At 46.6% G+C, this 25846-nt stretch overlaps 1 protein-coding gene across 8 annotated transcripts in view; it reads left to right on the forward strand.

Annotated features, from left to right (window-relative positions):
• Positions 1-25846, forward strand: part of LOC120904793 (protein sickie) — a 347597-nt gene that overhangs the window by 243554 nt on the left and 78197 nt on the right. For 4 of the 8 annotated variants that reach the window (XM_040315143.1, XM_040315144.1, XM_040315136.1 and 1 more), the window contains 6 exons: positions 68-212; positions 1986-3914; positions 23156-23685; positions 23773-23917; positions 24148-24492; positions 25152-25178. In XM_040315143.1, the coding sequence (XP_040171077.1) occupies positions 68-212; positions 1986-3914; positions 23156-23685; positions 23773-23917; positions 24148-24492; positions 25152-25178 (3121 nt within the window). The remainder of the gene's footprint in view (positions 1-67; positions 213-1985; positions 3915-23155; positions 23686-23772; positions 23918-24147; positions 24493-25151; positions 25179-25846) is intronic. The other 4 variants (XM_040315138.1, XM_040315137.1, XM_040315139.1 and 1 more) reach the window with 4 other exon arrangements.

Below are 25846 nucleotides of genomic sequence, written 5' to 3' on the forward strand. Positions count from 1 at the left end.
TACGGCGCGAGCAAAATGGTGCTGCTTTAGTCGGAATTAAAAATTCATCCTTCTCCTTCTCACACAGGATTACATGGCGGGCTGCAGAAGCATACGCTCGGTGCGGGTGGCATCGGCAACAGCACACCCTCCGATGGCAATAGCTGCCCTGGGAGCCCGCAGCACCACAACGGCACCGCGATAATCACACAAATCCCGAAGGGAAACAATAGGTAAGCAATCCGTGCAAACACAGTTCTGACCGCGCGACGGCGAACTAAACAACAACTGCCAGAGCCACCCGTCCGCCACGGGATAAGTGGATGGCGCCATATTTGCAACAAAAAAGGGAATGATACCGTCCCAGACCAAGTGATAAAGAGAGAACTGTTTTACCAACCGACCGTTGTACCGGTTGGCTTTGTTTTACGGTCACTTCTCACGGGTACTGTTGACGAAATTCTGTGGTTTGGGGTGCAAAGTTTCGCTAAACGGCTTAAAGAAAAGGTGTGTTTCCCAGGTGACGGTTTTATTTAAATAAAAGCGATAACGGATTAGTTTACCGTCCCATTATTAGAAAAGTTGCTTAAAATATCGCTCACAACACACAAAAAACAAAAACCTTTCAAATTTTAATGTAAAAACGCCTAAAGGTATGCACGCTGCATTACAGAAGCACCTTGTTACGGTTTTGCTTGCTCTGTTTTAACGAGAACATCACCTGGGTCTTCCCCTTTTTAAGGCGAATAGTTTCGCGGTACCCACAATGACGAGTCGCTTCGTGCGGAAACTGCTCGGGGACTTTTCTGAATAGAAGAATGGCTCCTTTCATAAGAATGGAGGAATGTACGGCACAATAAAGAATGCGAGCGGCGCTAGTTTGCCCATTGACAAGCGTACATTAACCTCCTAATCACTCTTAAGAGGATTTGCCCGCGATAGTTGGTGCAGACGAGACGGTTTTTAATTATTCATCCACTTTTCGCTGCTTAAACGTCTCCTTAGCTTCTCCCACCGCTTAAAATTACCTTGGGTAAGAATGTTTTATTTTATTGGCATTTAAAAGCAAACGTGACATATCACGCGACATGAGAGTCGGTCTCTCTCCCTTGCAACTGTTGTAATCGTTTTCGAAACAAATTGTATTATAAAGTGTAAAAAAAAACAACCCCAGCAATAAAATCCCCATCTCTTCCTCCCAATCTCACAATTTCTCTCCCGTATTTCTGTTAACAAAAAAGTGACACGCACCAATTTATTCACCCATGCTATCGTCCTGCCCATCGAACGCCCAAATATGGAACAGGCTCGAACATGGGGATCTTTGGCATCTGCGCGAAACGCACAGCAGGATACACCAGCTCGGACATGAACAAGAATTAACACTTACTTGTGCCGTAAATCATACAACAAAAACAACAACAACAACAGTCACACTCCCAGCACCTACGGATGTGAGCGGCAAATCGAACCCAAGAGAAGTTAAAACCGATGAAGTTTTCGATACCGGAGTCTCCGATTTTGGTGTGTATGTGCAAATAAATCAAAAGTCAAATTTGAAGGACGTGCGTGAAAGTGGTCGTGCAGTTTCGTTCGGTATTACGCACCAAATGCTGTCAATTACGCTCTGTCGAGAAGGCACCCGAGATTTGTGCCTCCCTTTCTAAGGTGCCAACAGTGGAGGGAGATTCTGTCGTTTCGTACAAGAACGCCAAAAGGGATGAGAAGAGTACAAATTCTGGGCTTTTTTTTGTGTGTGTTGCTTTAAAACATGTTTGAGGTTATTGTTTTGGTGTGTTTGCACTCTGGTTTCCGTTTTGTACAAAACGATTTGGAGGAACAAGCCCTCTCCATCGCTTCATGCATGGAAGAATGTCATTGGCCTTCGATTTGGATTTTATTTACGATTTAAAGCGCCAAACAGTGCGTTCAATTTCGTTATCGCTTTATGTAGGCATCCTCATGACTCACATTGATTTTATTCTCTTTTTCTGCCTCATCAACAGCCTACGTCTTCCGCAGGCGACGAACTGCAAGATCCCGGCCAGCCCGTACTCCGGCTCGAGCACGCTGCAGCACCATCATCAGCACCACAACAACAACAACAACAACACCATCACGCTGATACCGAACGGTAACGTGACCAACATTCCCGCCACCAACAACCCCTCGGCCCAGAAGCACTCCATGCTGGACAAGTTCAAGCTGTTCAACAGCAAGGAAAAGCAGGACCGGGCCGCCCAAAAGTCACAAATCTCGAAGCGTACCAGCTCGAGCAGTGGCTTCTCGTCGGCCCGCAGCGAACGGAGCGATTCGAGCCTCAGCCTGGACAATGGGCACCACCAGGGAAGTGTGCAGCCATCGTCCGCCATCCCGGGCGCCAAGATCAAAGAATCGGGCCTGAAGAAGCTTGAAGGGGGTGTAAAATCGCCATCGCCCGCTCCCGGCAGCACCAAGCCCTCCACCAACAGCACCGCCAAGCTCATCTCGTCGAAGTCGAGCTCGAAAGACGGCAGCAGCGCCAAAGCGGCGGCCAAGGCGGCGGCGGCGGCCGAAAAGCAACGCCATCGGGACGCACCGCCACTGGAGCAGTCGCCGCCCCAAACGCACATTCCGCTCGCACCGCAGAAGGCGCATAAAATTCCGATGGCGACAACCGTAACGACGACCTCGCTGGCGACGGGTGCGTCGGCGATGGCCAAACCGTCGCCGGACCCGTCGTCCTCCTCCTCCCGTCTTAAGCTAGCCGCCGTGGGCGGCAGTCGCAAGCTGGACGCGAAATCGGAAAGTAAAACAAGTTTGCAGCTGATCGGTGCACCGAAACCGACGCCAATGGTGCCTCCGCAGCAGCAGCAGCAGCAGCAGGCTCAACAGATGCAACAGCCAGCAGTAGGCACCGGCATCCCGAAACCGATGGCTGCAATCAAGGGTACGAGCAAGCCGTCGTCCCAGCCGCCGAGCGTTGTCACCGGCAAGGAGGAGCTGACGGTGTGCAAGCCGCAACAGGTGCCAAACAACAACAACGCCAACGGTGGTGCGATCAGTCTCAGTGGCAATAACAACACCATGATGGGGCAGCTTCTCCAGCAACAGCAACAGCAGCAGCAACAGCTGCTCACGAATGGCGCTACCAACGGGCTGTCCGATAGTATGCACTCAAACTCCACGCAGGGCGCTTCGATCGGTCAACACTCGACCAACTCGAGCGAAACGTCCAGTGTGGTTGCTTACCGGCCCAGTTCCGAGTCGGGCTCGGAGCAGCTTCTTCAGTCGCCTCAGAAGCTACATCCAGCAAACGGGGTGGCTGCTGCTGGTCCGCTCGTCTTCAACGGCCAGCCGGATGTGAACCTAAACAGCAACGGTACGGCCAGTCCCGGACACGTCTTCCACAATGGTAATCTGCACCACAGCAGCAGCAGCAGCAACAACAACAACCACAGCTCCAACACTGCCAACAACAACAACAACCTCAACAAGTTCCACACCGTGCCGGCGAAGCTGCTAAACACAAGCGCCGCAGGTCTTCAATCTCCCGGCGGCCATCAGACGACGATCTACGAGCAGGAGGAGAAGCAGATCACGGTGCTGCCGATGCGGCCACTGCTCCGCGGGTACAACAGCCACGTGACGTTGCCGACGCGCGGTACCCGTGGCCATCATTCGCATCATCCGCACCATCATCACCACCAACAGCAGCTGATGGCGGCCGACTACTGTGAGGACTTTGCCGGTGGTGGCTACTGTAGCGACGGTGACGCACTGCGCAAGGTGCCGGCCCGCTACTCGGACAACATGGACAACGGCTACCTTTCGGAGGGTGGTGGCGGCGGCGGTGGCAGTGTCAGCATGCTGACAAGTGCAGGCCGGCAGCAGCACGCCTCCTACATCAGCTCGCTGCGCGCCCGTACGCAGCTCCCGACGACCATCGAAGAACGGTAAGTAATGCGGGCGCGGATAGGGTCATGTCGCTGCATCAAGTTGTCGGATTAGGCACCAATTGCCCCCCAAAAAATATGTGTGCTTGTGGAAAGATTATGGGTTGGACAGCGGGACTTTATCCGCCGAACATGCCGTTGACAGGCGAGGCATTGCTTCCTTCCCCGATTCTGTTCTTCGGTTCGGTGACGGGTCAGATTAATGGTGAATTCTTCGGATGTGTGATGAGATTGTTCCATCGCTTTCCAGCTATTACTCTCGCACGCCCTATTTGCTCGTCCTAATCACGTACTGCACCGGGCGCAAAGATATGTGTGAGCTGGAGATATGTGTGAGCTGGAGATATGTGTGAGCTGGAGATATGTGTGTGTGTGTGTGTTTGTGTCTAAAAACCCGGGTCCATTTCCCGAGCAAATCCCGAAATAATTGAACCTCCGCTCCGGGGTGATTCGTAATGTGATCCCAAAACTTGACAAGTGTGGGGGATGGGGAAGATCTCCAACCACAATCCTCCAAACGAACCTTTTCCCCTGTGCATGGAGCTATATTGTGTAAGTGTGTGTGTGTGTATATATGCGAGTTTAATGTGGTTTAATTTTCTCATCGCCTCACACTCGAGGAACCGTGTTTTGGCCGATCCTGAAACTGGAGGGAGCCAGTTTTAGTGGCAATTAAAAGACGGAGCGCGGTTGGAGCATTCAGGCTGCCCCAAATTTTCCGCAGCCCGTTGGGAGAAGGGAGGGAGAGAGAGAGAGAGACAGAAAGAGACGTTGAGTGTTATTCTCCTTACGAGTAATTAATTTACTTGCACATTGAAATAATCTAATCGGCACAACCGTGAACAACCGCCGTGAGTAACCGCTCGGGACTCTCAGCAAATGGTGTGTCCGTATGAAAGACGACGAACGCCTCACAGCGTGCGTTGCCGTCGGTATCGATCCGCTCGGGGGAAAAACCGCCCGGGACGAGCCTGACGCATAGAAAATGCGTCCTGCTTCACACGGTGACCCCTTCACGGAGGGGTCCGCCGTTTTTTCGGGCTTAACCAACCTTAACGGGCAATAGCTGGGATAGCGCAACTCCCTTTTATGTTTTATTTAATTCTTCAAACACTAAAACACACCACAGCCTCTCGCTGTAGTCGTCTCGCTTACCCAAAAGGCGCTCCTTACGCTACCACACCAGTCTAGTAGCATAACTCATAATTATGCTTTCTATTCAGTGGATTGCAGGGGAGGAGCGAGGTAGTAGTGGGAGAGATTATTATAAATAGGGGGAAATACTTCACCCAAAACTCTGTAGACTGTTTGGTTGGTAGGGACTATCATGAATAAAATAAGGTTTTAGCGACACAACCATCCTTCGATGGTTTCGTTAGCGAATGGCGTGTGTGTTTGTGTGTCGGCGATGAGTAAGAAGGTTCCATTGTTACGAGCTCAAATACAATCGAACCGAATCATGCATCCTTCCTGCTTTCGAAACGAGGAAGGATGCGAACGCCATGCTCCTGGATCGACACAGCTCCGACAACCAAAATGAGGACATCGGTCACACACACACGCATAAAAGAGTGGAAATGGAAATTAAATTACTCTACTGTAATGATGCAATATTGTTGCACTTCTTGTGGTGCGCGCGTGTACTTGGTATAGTATGGGTTTTGGGATTTACCACCAAGCTGAGCCATATTTTTAGATGAGTTGACCTTCCTGTGTGCCGTCTCCGTTGGAGATACTCCAACTATGATGTACCGGCCAGTACTGCTGCGTTAGAGCTCCTGATATAAATATCGTTTGCCCTCGTTGCATCCTGCGGAAGAGCATCCTGTGAGCAAGCAGGTGATGGCACTTTTTCAATGGTTGAAGCGTAGAAAGTGCTGGAAGAGTATCGGTGGGTTTCTTCCTTGTTAAAAAGGGGTGAAATAAAAGGTTACGTTGATAAGTATATGTGCACGGTGTAAATGGTAGGGCAGGAAATTTAATAATGCCCGAATGAAAAAAAAAACAGCGAAGCGCAACATGGCTAAACAAAAATAAAACGGAAACCAAAAGAGCAGGCGAATAGTGGGGAGTTTTGGGACGAGTACAAAATTTACCCTAAGATGACGGAGAAGCAAAGAATTGGGATGTTTATTGGATTTTTTATTTGTGAGCATCACAACCACTGACAGCTCGTTGCGAAGGATTCGTTACGGGGTTGTTTTTTGTTCCTTTGGAGGATTCCTGATATGAAGAATTACATTCCATCGGAAATGCAAACATTGTCAATACGGAAAGGAAGAATTAGAAAGATTGTATTAGAAAAAAAATATAAACATACGACAATTATTAAGTGACAGCTGTCAATTTGTAAGGTTTCCCTCAGTTTTTATTGAATCTTGATCTGTTGTCAAGGGAGTTGGCTATTTAGAACTCGTTACGGTTTCAGGAGCTTCTAATCGCTCTTTATCTTCAATTTAACAAAAGTCAACTCCTTATTTCATTGTGTGAGTCCAAGTTTCCTAGATCAGATAACTCGGAAGATTTCGTTGGAGAATTCCTTGCGCAATATTAGTTAAATAATTATGATTAGAACAAAGAGTGATTAGCCCCTAAAACGAAAAGCCCATTCGCTTATGCAAATTAGTTAAATGCTTTCTTCGTCTTATTCATTTCATCTCAATGTAAACTTTAATAGCCTCCTTCAGCCCCCGTTCTACCGGACCATCGCGCTAAAGAATTAAAATACCGTTTAGTAGAAAAGATCATCTTCTAAAACATGCCTAGCCTTGCAAAGTGATTGGCAACTGATGAAGCAGTTAGCAACAATCATCATCACCGTTGCTTATCGCAGAGTCAAATTAGTTGAAATCATTTTCCATCCATTAAGCTGTTGTAGCTCTTTTAAGAACCACTTCTCTCGAGCGAATATAATTCTCTTCTGCCCAACGCTTGGAGCAACAAATAAAAAAACTTTTTCCACTATCGTCCCGTTTTATCTCGCCAGCCATCTCAGCCAAAGGTGCACGCTTCTGTGTTTGTCTCGAAATCAGTGTCTGGCTGGCTGTAGGTGCTAAATTTCCCCACTACGATAAATACGTCCACCCAACAGGTGGTCTTTGTTTCGTTGCTATTCTGTCCATGTCTCAAACTTTCCCTCTGCATTGTATTCATTTTTTGTTATGCTTTCCTCAGTCTGGCATATCGGTGCTGATAACTAGAATGCAACTACACCGGATCCGGAAATTACGATAGCGAGACAAAGTTTTTCCCTTTTATTTCCCGCTGTCGGATGTTGCCCGCCTCGACACAACGCACACTGGCCGGGCGATATAGTTTATCAAAGCGATTGAAAAACTTTCCTTCTGCAAAGAAGCATTATTCCGAAAGGGGATGAGTTGTATGGTGACATTATTCACACCCTGGTCGTGACAGAATATCCTTGGTAAAGGGAACATTTTCGGTCCACTAGAGAAGAGGAGACGAAACAGCAAAATAGCTTGAAAATGTCGCATTGACAATGTGTGCGCTGCGTGCGATGCAGGAAGTGAAAACGATGAGAGCAGAGGGACAAAAAACACATCCTTCCAGAATATTATTCACCCATCAGCGTAGATCGAACGACAAAGAATGCATTTTTATGCTCTGTTTAAAGCGTGCCAACTGGAGAATTCAGTCAAAAATGGGTGGAATGTTTCCCATTCCTCGACGCTCGGGAACGATAGCTATAAGCAGCTCGATTGCAAGCATCATAGTATTGCAAAACGGTTAAAGTTATAATATTATTCATAGAAAATGGGCACTCGAACGGTTGTCGTGTCTAGATGCAGCAAGTGAATTGCAACGTATGAATCGATACCAGCGGAATATTTTCGGAATTTATCGATCTCGCTGAGACGCTTGACTGTCTGGGAAGTTTGATGGATTTTTGGGGTTTAATGCACAACATAACACTAACGTGGCTCTATTCAATGGGAAGCTTTTCCCCCTGGCTGACTACGACTATGTTGCGTAAATTACACAAGGGAAACTCTTCGAAGCAGTTCTCTTCCGCGCAAGCCGTTTCCCTAAAGAGCGTTATTAGCACCAACCACTGCACGGTAGGCCGTTATATGAATCACTTCCATGTATCGCACGGGACAAACTACCCTCCCAAGGATTCGCTTCATCCTTTCACCGTTAAAGGGACGCAATTTTCCTCACGCACACGGCACTCGCAACTCGCGCGCTGCTTCCCTCGTGCCATTTTTCGGGGTGTAAACTCAGCGTGAAGAAATCCATTTGGGCAATCCGCACGTGTACACATTCGCGAAACGTTAGGATGACCCCAGCACCAGAGGCCAAAAGTCCTTCGTTCCTTCCCTTCTTGTTTCTTTTCGGCAGGTAGCACCCATCACCGTGGGCACATTAAGCTATTGTTTGTCTGTCGAACCGTTTAATGTACGCAAGCACACAATGGGGAATTCGGGCTCCGGTCGCACATTTCATATTTGGGTGTTTTTGTTTAACAGGATCTCACAGACTCACAGTGCGCCTAAACCCGGTCTCGGGGACAAATTTGCAACCCCCGGTGCTTGCTCGGAAGCGAAACAGGAGGAAGAAACTGTTTGCAATCACTTCATATCACACCAATATGGGACCGCGTGTGCACACACACACACACAGGGGCCTTGAGCTTGTTGCCATTCCCGGGAGGGATTTGATATGGTTGTAAATCATTTTCCGATTTGTGTTTCGTGCGTTGTGTCTCCTCGCCGTTAGAGTTGGAAGATCCATTAGTAGACTTCCTTTTAACCGATGCCCATTATCTTTAACGAGTACTGCCGAGATAAGGTAGCAGTCGCTCCCGAGGGGCTTATGGAATTAGGTAGACCGTGTCGCATCGGTGATTTGGATCAACTAATCAAGGAAATATTATGAGCGGTAGTCATAATTTATCTCCTGTGTTTCTGTTCCGCTGTCTGGACTTGCTAATAAGGCGAATGAATATGGCCTTCAAGAGATGCTTGCAAACTATAAAGCTTATGTTCATTTTTTTACTTGTTATCTATGAAGAATACAAACAAATATATAAAATATCAGCTCTCGAAAATTTGAATTTTCAAACTGATTTCAAAGTTTCTCAAAAGCTCCGCCGTCCATTCCAAAACCCGAACCAATCGTGCAGTGTTCGAGCAGTTGTTCCAGCTGCTCGAATGATCATCGAGCATAAAGCTCACAGCTCTGCTCGATGAACATTCGAGCAGACATCACACGGTTTGTGTCTTGACTATAGCTCGACTTTTTTTATCGAGCAAAGAACTTCACCATCAGGAAAAATTATCAAATTTTCGTTTTCATAGTAAATCTTCGAGTTATTAATGCAAAAGGTAACCATTTAATTGTCGATGCAGGCCACATTTTTTCTGAATTTTGAAATTATGTTTTCGTGAAACGAACCTACCGAGACACCTCGTGATATCCTTAGCACAAGCAGTACCCGGAAAGGAAACCCGGGGCCCAACCTCATTAAGTGTATCCTTAATTTAGCAAAAGCAATTTATCACACCGCAACAACCAAGCGACCTTTGCCTCGTAATTCATTCTTCGTCGCTAAATTAGTCCCCAAGACCTTAAAGAACTTTCTCCGTAGGTTGCTGCGCTCGAGAAAATTGGAGCAAATTCTGTCCCCAAAAAAAGGATCATTTTGCATAAAAGTGTGTGTATGTGTATTTGTGTATGTAAGCGGTGGTGCACAAAACACCTTCCCGAAGGCAATAAATTAAAGTTCAATTTTGGGACATCTTGTATCACACGCCATTCGACATGATATTTATAAGAAGACGAAAAAAAACTTTGCCACTAGTCGAGAAATCAACCAAACTCCAGTGATCGCCTTGCTCTAGGAAAAGCATACCCCGTGCGAGTTCACCGTGTACAACAATTTCCGGAAACTCCTTACCGCACTCCACAGTTGGCCACAGCTTGACCTGCACTGTAGGCGAGATGTTTGCGGTTTTTATCTATTCACCCTCGACGGGTTTGGTTTGGGAAAAGAGAGTGTCGGGAAATTGAAACATCTGGTTTTTGTTGATGGAACAGTCGAACCACCAACAAACCAAGACGCGTTCGTTGCACGGTCTTTGAACCCGAACCATTGCTGCCCGACTGCCCGGTGGTTTTGATTGTGTGAGGGTGTAATTCTTGCCTTCGCAAGGGAGCAAAGTTGGTAAATATTTTATCAAAATACAAGACACACGCGTCGCCGGCCACCAGCTGTGGAGCAGTGCCGTTTGATGTTCGCTGTCTCGGAAGCACGGGATAAGCGATAAGAACGGATGGGAAGTACTGTGTGGATTTTTTTCCCCCATTTCCATCGCTTCAAACGTGTCCAAATTCACCGTAAGCTGTGGCTAGGTGGCTAGGTATCATCCGTAACCTTACCCTTGGGATGCAGTGATAGTACGATTTGGTGTTTCGGTACAAAGTAAACGCAAGAAGAAATTGGAAGTTACGACGATGTGGTAAGGGGGGGTTAACGGAGAAGCGAATGGAAATTGATGCTGCTGCTTAACAGTCCACCGTTGTCGATGTAGGACACCATCATGTATTGGTGTTACTTTGTGTGGTATAGAGCAGAGTGGTAGAAGAGTAAGGAAGTACCCAATATTAAGTGTCAGAAGCTGTTGCTTATCTCATTTCCTTTTTCCCCATTTCTTTCTGAATTTGTTTCTATGTTGCCAATAAAAAGGCACTCATTTATCCATAATAGAAAGATTCATTGGAGTGAATCTTCAAAACGTATAGTAAAGGGAAAGATTACATTCGAGCTGCTGTATGATAACTGCATGAATACGCCTGCAGCTATGTAACGCACAGCTCAAAGCATGCCTAAGAGTGTAGTATAAAACACAGAAATACCTTGTTACGACTCCAATCATCCAATTTCCTTGCATCTATGTACCAAAGCGACCAGTATGGCCATCAATAACATAAATATCCCCTCAACAACTGTGCCTGAAACCACTACCAACCATTAGCTTGCAGGAAACTCCCATTCATTTATTAATTCAACTCCACTGGCAACGAAACCGCGAAAAATCTCCACTCCGTAATTGCAATCCTTCGCCTCAACAGCCGTTCTCGCAAACCACAAAGACGGCAAAACGCCGACCATGATAACCACACACTCAGCCGGCAAACCCAAACAACCCATCACGGAAGGGCAATCAAATCAAATTCAATTAATTAAATTGTCTCCTGGTCGCCTGGTCTCTGGGCCCCAGGAACATGGACTTGGACAGTTTCTGCCGGTCCAAATATTTCCCATCGGTCCAGCCCAACCCAGTCGCCTTTCAACGGGTAGCTTCAATACTTCCAATACTCCTACTGTAAACTTATTGGAGAGAGAAACAGAGAGCGAGAACTTCCTGGCTACCGATCGGAACATAACGCCAGTCTGTCTGGATCGGGTGCAAACAGGCACATCCTCCCATCGTCTCGATGGAAAACAGCCCCAGGCCCCTCCATGGCCGCTTATCACTGGGACAACTTTTTTGCACAATCAACATTTCTAGTCTCGCTTTTCCTGGAGAGTGAATCCCGTTTCCTGGTAGTTCGCATCGGTGTCTTTCTTCCCTAATAGAAGATTGTTTCCCACGGAGCACTGGTAGCGCGTCCTTTATCTGCTTTTTGTCGGCGCGTATGTTGTTGTTGTTGGTAGTAGTGGCAGCTCGTTTCCTGCTGTTGCCCTTGCCAACCGCAGTTGGGTGCTTTCTTCAGGCGCCATCAGTGTGCCGTACAGTGTCGATGAGTCATAACGTGCATCTCTTCCGTTGTGCTGTTCATATACACGCGCCCGGCACGATACGAAAAGGGATCGGTTTGCTTCTGGTTGTCGACAAGAAAAAAAAAACATAAAGGGGGAAAGGACACTGCTACGCAAACGGCACCGGGGGAGAATCCGTTCGAAAATCGGAAGTTTTCCTTTCTCCCCAACTACGCACGCACACTAACACACAAAACTTTCTTGCCACAGCCGGTGGCAAACCCTCGTCGCGATAACTACTACGGCCCGTCATCTGTTCTGGTACAGATACATACGATACACACCCAAATTGAGAGTGAGATCTGGGATCGAAACGAAATATTCTCCCTTGAAATTAAAGGAGAGAACGATACACTCAGTTAGGTTGTCCTAAAAGTGCTGGAGGTGATAACTAGATATAGCACACTGGCTAAAATTGAGTTTTTCAGGATTATTATGCTCTTTTAGAATTAACTCTGTTTGAAGAACGGCTTAAAGGGAGCTCTTAAATTATCAAAGATTGAATTGATTCGATTCGTCTCAATTGTTTAATTTTTAAACCAGCAATCGAAGGTGACAATTCTCACAGATATTTACCAATTTTATAAGGTAGCTGTATTACTGAATGAACAATTTATATCTGTACTGATATTTTTAATTGAATGAAATTGATATTGCAATTAAAATACGCTTTTCTTTTAAACAGCAATATTTTTTGCCATTGAATGAAGCAGGATTGTATCTATACATGTAACAGAGAATACTGTGAATTTTAGTATGTACTTATGGCGTCAATTTGTCACACATTCATACATTGCTTGTATTTTTGTATATTATCAATATATTTTTTTGATTTTTATGAACAATGAATAAGTCCATAATCAAAAATTCAACCTAATTAACACTTTTTGAGTAGTTTTAAAACTATGCCCCTTATTAAGTTCTATTTGATGTGCCTGTTAGGTAAACAGTAACAAATATCTGCCAAAATGCACTGAGTATGCTCGATACAATTATGGTGGAAGATGATGGATAGTTTCAACATAAATGACACAAGCCGTTTTTGAATGAATACAACACTATTCACTGCTAGCAAGATATTTTTTAATAGCTGTCACATAATTTACAGACACTGCATTAAACATTCAGTTCTTACACACGATTTTGAACTCATCACCAAGAAGTGTCATACTCAATCCAGCTTGAGAAGTGTTGAAAATGGAAGGACAGAAAAAATATTGTGATTCACATATAACATTTCACAGCTGTTGAAACACATCTCGCAACCAATGAAAGTAATGTTGTTGACATTGGAAATTGAAGCAGACAAAATCTGTAATTTCAAATATTGAGCAATCGGCAACGCAATCATCAACTTTCGATTTCACCCAACATGCTGCTTCAACCGTGCAGCCCGAATGGATACCGTTGGCACTCACGCTCACGGTCGATACGCGCCGTCCAATCTCACTCGTTACGGGCACGGCCAAAGGGATACACGGTGCCTTTCCTTGTCGAGTGCGTTTTTTTACTCATTGTGTGGCGAACGCGCACGCGGTCACTCGTTTCCGCACGGGCTCGGGATCGCCCCCAAAACGCAACCAAACGAGCAGGAGCAGCGAACCGACAGGACCCGTCGCCGCACGCGCGTGAGTGTGAATCAGTCCGTCGGTCCTGCAAGTGGTGAGTTCGGCAGCGCCAGCGAACGGAATCGACAAGCCTCCGCCAACCTGTTATCGGTGGCACCCCGCCCGTGTAGCCGGCTGTAGCTGAAGCGAGTTTGTTTGAGCTAGAAGCAGGGCTAAACAAGGACTAAAACACTGTAAGAAATCAAGTACAGCTTAACCTGACATTTCCTTTTGTCCCGTTGTTTCCTTCATCGCATCGAGAGCCTTTTGAAAGAATCCAGTTCCGACATGAATTGGCCAGCTGCCAACAACCACCGGTTGTGGTGGTCCCGTGGCTCAACTAGACTCCACCTCTTAGTGTGAGTGCAAATGTGTGACCGTGTTGCGTGAATGTGTGTGTGCCTATATTGCTCACTCATGTGATCCTGATTGTGTATGTGTGTGTGTGTGTGTTGGTGCACTAGTTGAGAACCACCATCAATGCATCCGGCATTTTGCTGCAACCACCGAAACAATTAGAGCAAAGAAGTGGTTGAGTAAAAAAATAAAAAAACGGGGAAAAATCACCCTCGTTTCCCTTCCAAAACGAAAAGTGGATTCGCTCTTCGACCGGTGCGCGGTGAAAAGCCTGTTTCCCCGTTTCAGTTGTGAAAATGCATTTCCTCCCTCTCTGCGAAAGCGATCAAAAGGCAGTTGTGGAAAACGGAAAGCAAATAAAAACGGGTGCAATTTGATTGACAAAAGCAAATGTTGCAATAGAAAATCGTTTTCAGGAAGGGGGTTGGTCATTCTAACAGGACCCCTAATGCAGTGTACCGAGCTCTAGTGGACCGACAATAAGTTACCAACAAAGCGTTAGTTCTATATTTAATGTGTTCAATTTATTCTCAAGCAGCAAACTCCCATCCGTGTTGTGATAAAAGTGAAATGTTTCATACTGTAAGTTTGTAAAACTTGCATCGCTACATCCTGAAAAGGAAAACCAATCAAAAAGTGCATACCGTAGCTTGCCTTACAAATTTCGTTGCTGCCTTTCTGCTGCTAACCTTTCGTCTCCCATGGGACCACCGTACGTTTCGGTCCTTCGAGCCGGATAAAACCAAACGTCGGAAGCGTCGACGACAACACGCCCCCGAACACACCCGAAAGCGCTTCTGCCGTTGTTGGATTAAAGTGCGATAGCTCGGTCCAGTGCTCGGTACGGTGCCGAACTCCTCGGCAGCAGCAGAAGACGCCAGCTTTAAAAGGGTATGTTGTACCGGGGATAGGATATCACGTACCAATCGACTCGAACAGGAACAAGGCCACCAAATTGAGTGAAAAACAAAGGGATAAAAAACTACGCGAAACAAATACACCAAATTGTACTCCACGCCAGATGGAAATCGGATAGAAGAGATCGGAAAGAAGTGGCAGGAAAGGCACAAGAGTTTGAAAGTCGAGCAGCGCGAGGCATTCGGGTCGACGCCAGAATTGAATTATAGCTTTGTTTTGTTGCTCGTAAACCAAGCAGCCTTTTCCCCCCACGCTTTGGTTGTGTATGCTGGTTCGTCCTTTCCTTACATTCTGGTCTGTGGTTGTGAATGTGCAAATGTGTGTGTGTGTGTGTCGATGTGCGTCCGGAAATGAAATCCATTCCCCGAGCGTTACGCCGCGTTTGAAGCGAGCTGCTCAGTTTCGCAAACGACACGGTTTCCATATCTTCTTGGCACGTCTTGGCATCCGTTGGTTCGATTGCGAGAAGTTGCGAGGAAAATCGCACAAGATGGTAGAAGACCCGGACCCGAGCGATGCTGAGTTCCTGAGCAGAGCGCGTGTGTGTGTGTGCGCTTTCGAAAAGGAAGAAAAGAACAAATGGTCGGATTGTGCGATGCTCTAGGAAAAGCAACTGGCATTTGCAGTCGAAAATCGATCGAAAAGAATATTTTTATCATTTCTTTTATCTGCTTTGGGGTATTATTTTGTGAAACTACTCTTAATAAGCCCTAAATGCGATTTTAAAGAAGCTATAAAACAAAGCGGATTGCCTAATTCAAGGTATTTTACAATGCGTATTGCATACTTTCATAAAATTGTTAGTAAATTTACTAAAAACGCCTGAATGTATGCAATCGGCAACACAGAAGTTCCTTATTTTTTGTTGTTTTTTTTTTATTAAATTACTGTTCTGAGAATTCTGGAAAAAGAAAACCTGAAGTCACTTCTGTGCTTACCTTAATTAGCAGCGCTAATGAGGAAGCAGTTGCACATTTTGTAGTCCCCCGTTTGCCACAATCCCCACAACTCACTTAAGTATCCAGTATTAAATCATTTCACTTAATCCTAACAACATTTACGTAACCGTCGTCCTACCTACCCAAACACACAAAGCAACCGGCAATGCAACCGGAGCTCAAAGCGGGTCGAAAACTCTTTTCCACTAAAAACACTGTACCCAGTTTTAATTGCAAACGCTGCTTCTCGCTCCTTTCGTTGCGGCGGCCGAGGATCGTTTTTCTGTGCCGTGTGTACACGTATACAGACACGTAGGACACACACATACACACACGAAAGGAGTACGTCAAACCGCTGAAGGCGGTAAACATGGCAAGACGGTAATGCTCGGTCTACCAGGTTGCCCAGGAGCCCTATTATCGCCAGCGTGAGTCAGCCGTAGTGAGACGGGAGGGCGAATGCAGCCGGGTCTGGTAAATTATGCTATGTAAATAAGATTGGTGTATATTGTAGCCACCCCAAACCACCGGCCCAGCGCCCAGGTGTGTGTGTGGTGCTTGGGAAAAAGGACCGCATGACTCGTCGAGCTCGTCACCTTCACACCACGAACCCCACCCGCCAATATGGAGTGTAGTCCGGAAGGACTGCTGCCGGTGCCATGAGCCAGGGACTGGGAGTAAATTTATTTAAATTCTTACAAAATAAAAACATACCTTCCCACGGGCGAAGAAGAGCAGTAGGTGCTGTCAAAGTGTGAACAAATTTGAGGCCAGCGATAAAATTTGGCTGCGGCAACGTCGTTTTCGAGATCGGTGGCTTCGTGGGAATCGAATAAAATTTAAAGCTTTTACATTCTGCTCTTCTCTGCGGGATTGAAGCTCCCAGAACGGCAAGAACGTCTTTGAAGGTAGATTTATGCAGCCATTGGCTGTGATGTTTTCTCTCTCAAGCTCATTTTTCTTCGTAATTGCAGCTTCATAATGTGAGAAAGGGAGACTCTGGCCATATCATGTCTAGCGAGAGCGTTATGGTGTCGGTTCATAAATCGTGCCAGGAGCGTTGCCAAATATGGTACGCAAATCAAATGAATCATCTTTTTTTTTGGATTAGATTTCGAGTAGAAAACACTTATCGATTGGGCGAAGAAGTTATTCATCATGTTTGGAAGTTTAATGCCATTATTTAACATATTTATGTTGTACATTCGTCGCTGAACAGGACCAACACAGGAAAGAACGTATAGATAAGCAGCAATATATAAGCAGATTGCATAACTTCAGGCGTTTATTTCAAGCGTTCATGTAGAAATTTCGTACAATTATGCAATCCGCATCACAACACTGTCTTATCGCAGTTTCGTTTACCGGTTGCTTATCTCCAACCAAAAGGATAAGACTTTCTAAGCCATTAAAACCCCATCCTGAAGCAAAACCCGGCTCGTCAGTTAATGTTGCTGTTAAATTGTCTGTATGTTTTATGCTGCTTACGTTATGTTATGGCAAAACCCTTTCCCTGAACTTTACGCACTCGTTAAAAGCATCCCAAGTGTTTATTTAAAGCTCTCTCGAATTTAGTCGGACAGCAAACAGCACCAAAACCCAATCCCCCAATTGGATCGTAAAAAACCTCAACCTCCAGGCTTCATGGTCATAAAGTGATCGGACACTTGCACAAACACACACCGACAGACACTGATACTAGGCCAAACCAAAAAATCCCCCTTTCCTTAATCCTTTGCCGCAACCGCAACCGGCCGAAAGCAATCCTTCCGAGACGGCGGTCGCCTTAGTCCAAGCATAAAAGTCAAATCATTCACTCTCGATTATGAAGCAGCCCTGTTCGGGTCGATAGCCTCGGCCGGCGCAGTAGCGCAGTAGGTACGAAATTGAACTTCAATAAACGGTGGAAATAGGGAAAAAAACGGAACCCACCAGTCCACCACAAATCCCTCGAAAGCGATCTCGATTGCTACAGTGAGGGAGGGGAGTGAAAATTTTCCCATGAGCCTGGGACCTGGACCAAACGGTTGGCCTATTTTTAACCAACCTTGTCCGACCAGCGGCAAGGATTTTACGAGCCGATGATCCTTTCTGGAAAGAAGTTTCAGCTGTTCGTTTTATTTCACGTGAAGCTTCAGGGAGAATGAGTGAACAAGAGTGTGTGGTTGTTATTTTCAATTCAGCTCTGTTGTTGATTTTCCTCTTACGCCAACCTTGCTCCGTACCCTGCCTTGGTTTATCTAATCTCGTGGAAAATAAAACGAAAATTTATCTCACCGACCGGCTTCATTCCAAACCCGATTAGCAGCGCCAGCAGCAGTGGGTGGGCACTGGCAACCGTAGCAATGTTTAATGTTGTGGCAATAAGCCACAGCAACACAGATTAAGCCCTTCGCTCCTTTTCCAAAAAGCGCTAACAAAACATATGATTTTGCAGTGGAAAATGGCATAACATTCTCGAGATGATTTATGTCACGCCTTCCGCTACACGCTTTTGCGATCTGTGTTTTTCTCCTTCTTGCAGCTCAATTTGTGGACGTTTGGTGACGTCGGATGGCGGCCGATGCAACACGCAGCATCGATTAATTACGGCAAATTTCACCCCGGGAAAATGGATACCGCTGCCGGCTCCGTGGAAATGGAGTCGCTGGACGGTGTGTGGACCGTTCGTTTATGATTTATGGAACGCGTGAACGGATTATTGAATTATCCGGGCTCGAGTGTCCCAGTGTGTGTGTGTGTGTCACGCTTGCTGTTTGCGGTGGACATGATTATCCTGTATGCATGAATTGCATATGATTTATGACGCCGGATCCAGCCGGTTCGTTGGCGGTGTTGGCCGTTAATTGGATTTAACCGTGCCTGGTCTTTCCCGTCATTCCGCTACAATTTACTGCCTTTTGTTCTTTGCACTATAAACAACCCGATCCTTTTGCATTCTTTTTGTAAGCTTTTCCTTAAAACATCCTGTTGACCGACAAAAACCAATGAGGATCAATGCATCGAGCGAGTTTAATTAGCATTTCAAATGCTCATTCCAGAAGCAGACGAAAGGAAATGTAGCAGCTATCGATAAAATGATATTATTGCATACTGCTCTCTTATTTTATTTATTTTTTCTATAAAAAAAGGGTGTTTGTACACAGTCATCTACCTACTGATGAGAGGTATCGATTTTTATTGATCCATTTTGAGGGGAGCGTAAACGATACGAACACTACGGAAGGGGAAGCTGCCGTTCGATTTGCTCCACCGTTTTGCGAGTTGATGAGTTTTCCAGACTTCCTATATGAGATTATTTCCCAACCACAACATTGTTGTCTTTTCCATTTTTAGCTTTCATTTAAAAAAAGCTAAACCACATTAATTTAACTACCCATTCGGACAATGTGCAAATCCACCAAAACCTCCCTGTCGTCTGTTACAACATTTCGCACCAATTCAGAATCAAATTGAGAGGAAGTTACAGACAGACGCGCCCTAACCAGTCAGCCAGTACATACGCGGTTGGTGACATCGGTTTTACAGATTTAATAGCATTTCGACGACCGTATGCCACATCGCCGTATCCTGGTTTGTGTCATAGATGCTGGTCGGGGTCGTAAAAAGGAAAAGCCCTCCAAGCCATCCAATCAAACGATTCTGTCTGGTGTGTGTGTGTGTACGTTATACTCAGACTAGTGAGCAATCGATGGATTTAGATTTTTATTTAGAGAGGATTGGACTTTTTTAATGGGTTGGTAGGAAAGGCAATTAAAATGTTACCATCGCCATAAGCGATTTGCAATCAAATTAGATATAATGTATCATTTTTAATTGCTTTTCCTTCTAACAGCATTTCGATAGAGCTAATTTGTTTAGCAAATTGCATAACTAAGGGCGCTTTGTCATGCAGGTGGCAGACTGTAGAATGAAAATTTACTTATTTTATTCAAAATTACTTTTCAATTAAGAAACAGAGTTTTTTGCAGCAATATTTCAAAATAAATCAATACATTCTTGCCATCTCTTCCACACTTAGGCTTGTTAAGGACCTAAAATCTGCTTTAATTTACAAACTTCCCATAAACGTTACGCTGTGCCCGCATGCTTTTGCCAAAGAAGTTAAATTCAAATTTGGTTCCCCTTGTTCTAAATCTCAAACAAACTTCTGTCTGTGTGAGCAAAATGCTGAAACCATTTCGTTGAAAATTACATTCCGCTACTTGATAACTTTGGCCAACTTCGCTCTCGGGCAACGAGTAAAGCAATACTTTAAAGCAGAAAAAACGAACCACAACAACTCAAAAGACACTTTTCACTTTTTAAAACCACTTCCAACTCAAGCGAATCTGGAACCACACGGTGGATTGTCAGAGGCAGTTCGGGGGGAGTGTAAGTGTCCGCCCAGCTCACAGCACTTAAGGGTGGCGTGATGAGCGAAATAAATTGGTCGAATCAAAGAATCTCTTCCTGCGCGCTTCTCCAGCCTGCCCAAACTTCACCGTGTGTGTGAAAATAAAACGCGTAGGGAAATTGTTTTACCAATTGCGAAAGGAAAAATGGTAACATTGGTCGACTGTGGCGTACGACTGTTTGCCTGGACAACTTGTAGATCTAGTCGCAAGAACGAAACTCCTTAAAATTCTTTCCATTTCGTACAATTTTAGCCACTAGGACGGTAGCTTCTGTGTAGCTCTTTTTCTACAAGGCCAGGCCAACGTAATGCACTTTATCGACCGACTTGCCCCATGAGTGGATCCACTTGGCCAATGCACTTCAGTGCAATCAGCAGCGCAGGCGAGAGAGAGACCTGGGAAAGTGCACTTTGGCAATCTGAAGAAACATTTCAATTCCAACCATGCTGTACGATCGAAGTGTTGGGTTGAAATTATAATAAGAAAGAGAAGAAACCTCTTGAAGCGGGAACAAGACGGCGCACCAATGTAATCTAAATTATTTCCATCCTAATTGGAACCAATTCCATTTGGTGGTGGCCGGCGGGCAACAACACGCGCCCGCCTCGGGAATTGTGGCCCGAGCAGAGCAGAAGCAACCAGAGAAGTGGGAGAGAAGCAATACAAACACAAAAAAATGAATGACAGAATTGAAAAATATGCAGCACAATTCAAGGAACCGATAGTGATAAGACGAACTCCTCTCGCTCCTGGGGCAAAGCAATCGAGCGACAAGGAGACCGCGCACCGTACCATGCGTCTCCATTAATTTCAATTAAGAATGTGGCGGAGCTTGGAACTGAAGGGCAGACGCGAGTCGCTTGTCACGCGGATGACTAATTAAAGGGAATTGTTGCGTGAAGCCGTTGGGCTGCGGCAAAGCCGTTGTGCAGGTCAATATTTACTCCACCCGCAACTCTTCGGGCGATTTAATCCGTCTCGTCAGAAACTGTTGTTGGTACATGCAGAGGGGGTGGAGTATGTGTCTAGGCGGAACAAAACTAAGCTGTGTGAGCTCCGTTGCAGAAGAAGCCAACACGATGGCTTCAAGACGGGGTTGAAGGATTATCCGCATTAATAAATTCGTTCCGTGTTCCGGAGCGGCGGCTTTTGGTACAACACCCGTTTGGTTGCGTTTTGGCACGGCCATCGTTCACGTAAAATGGGTTGGTTGCGGTTGGTTGTAAATAAAAGACCACCAGACGCCTGCTGCACTGTTTTTGTATCGTCATGGTATGAGTAAAGAAGGTGGAGGTGTAGCTATGGGTGGCTGTTGACCGAGTTTTTCGCCCGAGCTACTGACCTGGGACAACCGAGAAGCTTTTGGTTTAGGATTTGTATTTCAATATGCATCGAAGTGATGTTCTGTTTCGCTTCTTCAATGTCATTGATTGATTTTAATACCAGAATTCCCTAGGTAAACATCACATCTCAGATCATTTAACATCATACCAGGCTCGATTAAATCCTCGAATAAATCACTTCCGTTGAAACATTTCACGTTCAACCCTTGAAATACTTTGAAAGTCAAAGTGATTTTGCAATTAAAAGCGGATCGATTTGCTTGTCCGACCTCATAATGCATGCAAATGTGTATGCGTGATCACTCGGTCCTGTTTTCGTAAGAAACGGATCCCCGGGCATCACTTTCCGATATCTCATTTGCAAACGATCCATCGCATCGCGAGCGGCATCACGGCTCGGCTTGTTTACCGCATGTAAATCGCACTGATTAGTATGCTGCCACCCGGCAAGCATGGTTGTCAGATTGTCGTTGTTTGAAAAGCGGCGGCAAGCCGTGATTCGTCGTTCAACGTCTTCCGGCGGGCTTCTCCCAAACCCCCCCCCAATGGTGCAAATAGTGGCAAAACCCAGGGCCAGGCACACACAGTGTCGGTTTTAAATATTCATCAATGGGAAAAGGCGTGTTCGGTACGGCGTTTTATCGACCGTTTGCTGTCGGCGTCTTCCAGTGTAGCAACTGTAACTGTAGTCACCATGCCAGCACGGGCCAGTCTTTTATCCTTTCATTGTCATTTTGGGCTATTATTTCTGTCTAGAGAGTTAATTTCGATCCTCTTTTCTTCAGTGGAAAAGAAATCATTTATTTAAGATTCTGCATGAAAAGTTTCAAGTGAAATTCATACCACCAATGCAATATTAAAATCACAATCCAGTGTCCAGCGAACAGCCCATGGTGATTGTGTGTTTTGCAGATTGCATACCTTTCGGGCTGATTGGAGTACATTGCTCGGTGCCAAAAAGGAAGGTTCAAAATAGAAAGCACCTAAAAATCGATTTGGTTTTTCATGTTTTGAATTTGTGTCGGGTTAAAAATAGTTACATTAACTGTTCTATTTTTATTTAATTTGCTTTACCTTCAAACTAACTAGCAAAACTTCTTCTTCCCACTAGTTTTGTCCGACATACTTCTACAAGCCATCAAATATGATGCCTAACGAGCCGAGCTCACCGTTTTTGACGGCCCTAATGTCTGCCTTCACTCATACAAACTCGGGTTTTATCACATGCAAACATCGGCACATACAATGTTCGCGCACGGACCGGAGGGGAAATTAAATTAAGCTTTATCAGCGCAACAACATCCCGGGACTTTCCATACACCGCACAGGCGGAATGGCATTAAATCTTCCACTCTAAGAGCTAGCACAACGACACAGCCTGCCAGGCCTGTATGGGAAGGACAGTCGACAGCCGCGACTCGGTGGAAATGTATCAAAACGAGCCGTCGTACACGGTGGCCAGTGAAGGCAATGAGTACCACTTACACAGCAAACAGAGCACGCTCAACGCCGGACCACAATCGCTTCTTTCTTCTTCCTTCTGCCCGAGGCGCTTGTTGTGTTTTCGTATGCAAAACAACTGGAAGGGCTGGACCCAAAGCTGGGCGGCTTTCCGTGGGGCGGAAGACATATGACCGAATGCATGCCAGCGGTTCCCGTTTCCAGCAGTTCCGGTTGCCATCCTGGGCCGGGCGTTTAATTATTTCGCAAGGATAATTCACTTTCTGCAGATATCGTTTATAACCCGCGCTCGTGTACTCCTTTTTCCTGTTGCTGCATGCCCCATTGACAAGTGCAGCGATGTGTGCATATAACTAATGTGATTTTTCTCGCTCTCTCTCTCTCTCTCTCTCTCTCTCTCTCTCTCTCTCTCTCTCTCTCTTCCCCTCTCACAGATGTCGTAGCAGCCGTGGCGACCATCTGGACAGTGTGGGAACGAACCCACCGGCAATGGAGCACTCCGGACATGTCAACGGCAAGAGCGCGCGGCACAGCAGCGGCAGCACGGTCGGACCGAACGGGCGCGAGTACTGGGGCAAGCTGCCGGAACCGGGTCCACACGGGCACGGTGGCAGCAGCAGCAACGGGGGCAGCCAACACGGTTCGCAGCCGCCCAGCCCGACCGGTGGCCGTAAGGACAAGACCGGATGCAGCCCGGGCCAGTCACGTCGCAGCACGCCCTCTTCGAAGAGTGGCTCGAGCCGGGCCAAATCGGCGGCCGGTGTACCGCAAAGCTTCGGCTACATTAAACGAGCGAACGGTGTAGATCCACACCAGCAGCACCAGCAGCACCAGCAGCAGCAGCAGCAACAGGGACAAAATCTGCTTCAAGGTGGACGAACGGCCCACGTTTCGGCCGTGCCGCGCTCGAGCAAGCTGAAGGTGTCCGGCGGCACCCAAACGACCACCGCCGACTTCCAAGCTAGTAAGTCTAGTCGTAGCATGCGCTCTTTTGCTGACTACTTCCAAGCTCTAACCCGTTTTCTTTCCGCTCTCGACTGTTTCATTTTAGAAGTCCAGCAACATCCCCAATATCGCAGCTTCTCGCTCACGGGACCCGGCGCGGCCCAGCTCAGCCAGTCGGTGAAAGAAAGGTTTGGCTCCGGCACGCACAGTTTGCCCAAGCCCGGTTTAGATATGCATGTCTTCCAGCATAGGTTTGTGTGTTCTGTCCTGGACTAATCCCGTTTCACCCTGCTAACCGAGTGGCATCATTTGCATCACAAACCTAACCGAACTAACATCATTGTCTCTTTTTCTCTCTTCCTTTAAACGTTCCCCTTAAACGAACTCCACTCCGATACGGCTTTCCAACGACTATCTGTTTGGTTTTGCGACGACGACTTCCTCAACTTTCTGTGTGTCCTTACTGTCCTAACCATACCAGAATGTCCAATCGCGCCTCCGCCAAGCTAACGGACGGCAGCCTCTCGGACACGCAAACATACGCGGAGGTCAAGCCCGACTACGGCTCGTACGCGATGTGGCTCAAGCACTCGAACACGGCCAGCAGCCGGCTGTCCGAGGGCGACACCACGCTCGATGCCATCGCGCACGGGACGGCCCCGTCGTCGGCGGTGGTTGCCGCCGGCTCGGTGACCGGTTCGCCCGGCCCAGCTACCCGGCCGCACAAGCTGCTGCATCACACGCGCGGCGAAACGCAACAGCCGCATCTGCATCAACAGTCGGCCACTATGAACAGTCCGCGGCTGAACCGTAGCAACAGCATCAGGTAATTATCCGCGTCCGAGGTGTGGTTCCGGTTGTGTTTGTGTGTTTCGTTGTTGGTTTGATGTCCGGAAAACCCCAAGAAGTAGAAGTGTTGTTTCGGAGATGTTCCCAGACATTCAGACGGCGTCAGTCTTCTGGTAGAAAACGCAATTTTAGGTTCTTCTCAATGTATTCTTTGCGCTTTTGACGTGTTTTGTTGCTTCGTTTAAGATACTCGTTTGCTCTTTTGCTTTTTTGGGATGCGTCCTATTCCTAAGCTCTGTGCTTCTTTTTTGTATGTTTTGTCCACCAAAAAATCGATCCCAACTTCGTGTGTCCTCGTTGGAGGACCTCCAAAAACTCCTAATGTACTCTCTCTCCACCCGCCTGGCTGTGTTGTCACACATTATGGTTATGTTTATTCTGTTTGGTGCGCTTACCTGCTCCACCGGATGCCATCTGATGCTGCTGCTGCTGCTCCTCCGGCAGCTAGATGACACCGTCGTAGAGTGTGGATTTTATTTGTCCGCTTCTTTCCCGCTGTCCAATGCTTTGCATCTACAAGTCACGTGTACGGTGGACTCCGTCCGCAAAAAGACTTCAGCAAGTGTCATCACCACCCGTATCACCTTTAATATGCCGTTCTTGTTTCGTTCTCTTCTCACGCCCTCCCTTGGATAGCTATCTGAAAGAGAGGACCTACCCCAGGTACATACCGTTTATTAACCTTTCCACCAGCCAACCAACTCGGCCGTAGTATCATCATCATTTACCAACAACAACAACAACAAAAAACGACCCCATACGACCTCACCGAAATCGATATATGGTCCATGAACATTCATAGCATGCCCCTCACACGACTCACAGACCTTCTCACACAGCTCACCACACACAAACGCGCAGGAGAGTGTGGCAACTGTTGGAAAAATTGTATTTCCCACTGCAGCAGGACGTGGCAGTATGGCAGGCTTTTTGGGGTTGTTTGGGATGTTTTCTTTTTCGCAGTTTTTTCTCTCTTCCTGAAGTGTGGAGCTTAATCAACTACCCTGTTTTCGCACAACCGACGCATTGCATTCATTCTCCTCCCCACCTTTGGCAGTCCGATAGACAGCCGTCAGTATGGCGATGCTCCTTCCACACTGATCTTCACTCTCCCCCATGCCAAGGTGTACTGACTATCGGGCTATGAATTATGCACACACGCAAAAAGGATAAACGACAGGCACGTGACGGTGAAGTTCCTGCTGCGTTCCAATCAATATCCAACAGTCCACCCAATACTACCTTTCACACCTGCTCTTCTTGGCTGCCCGCACACTGTGAGGGGGGTTGATCGATAACGTGCTTCAGTCAACGGAACCGGGTGTGTGTGT

This window comes from Anopheles arabiensis, chromosome 3 (assembly GCF_016920715.1).
Source record: "Anopheles arabiensis isolate DONGOLA chromosome 3, AaraD3, whole genome shotgun sequence".
NCBI lineage: Eukaryota > Metazoa > Arthropoda > Insecta > Diptera > Culicidae > Anopheles > Anopheles arabiensis.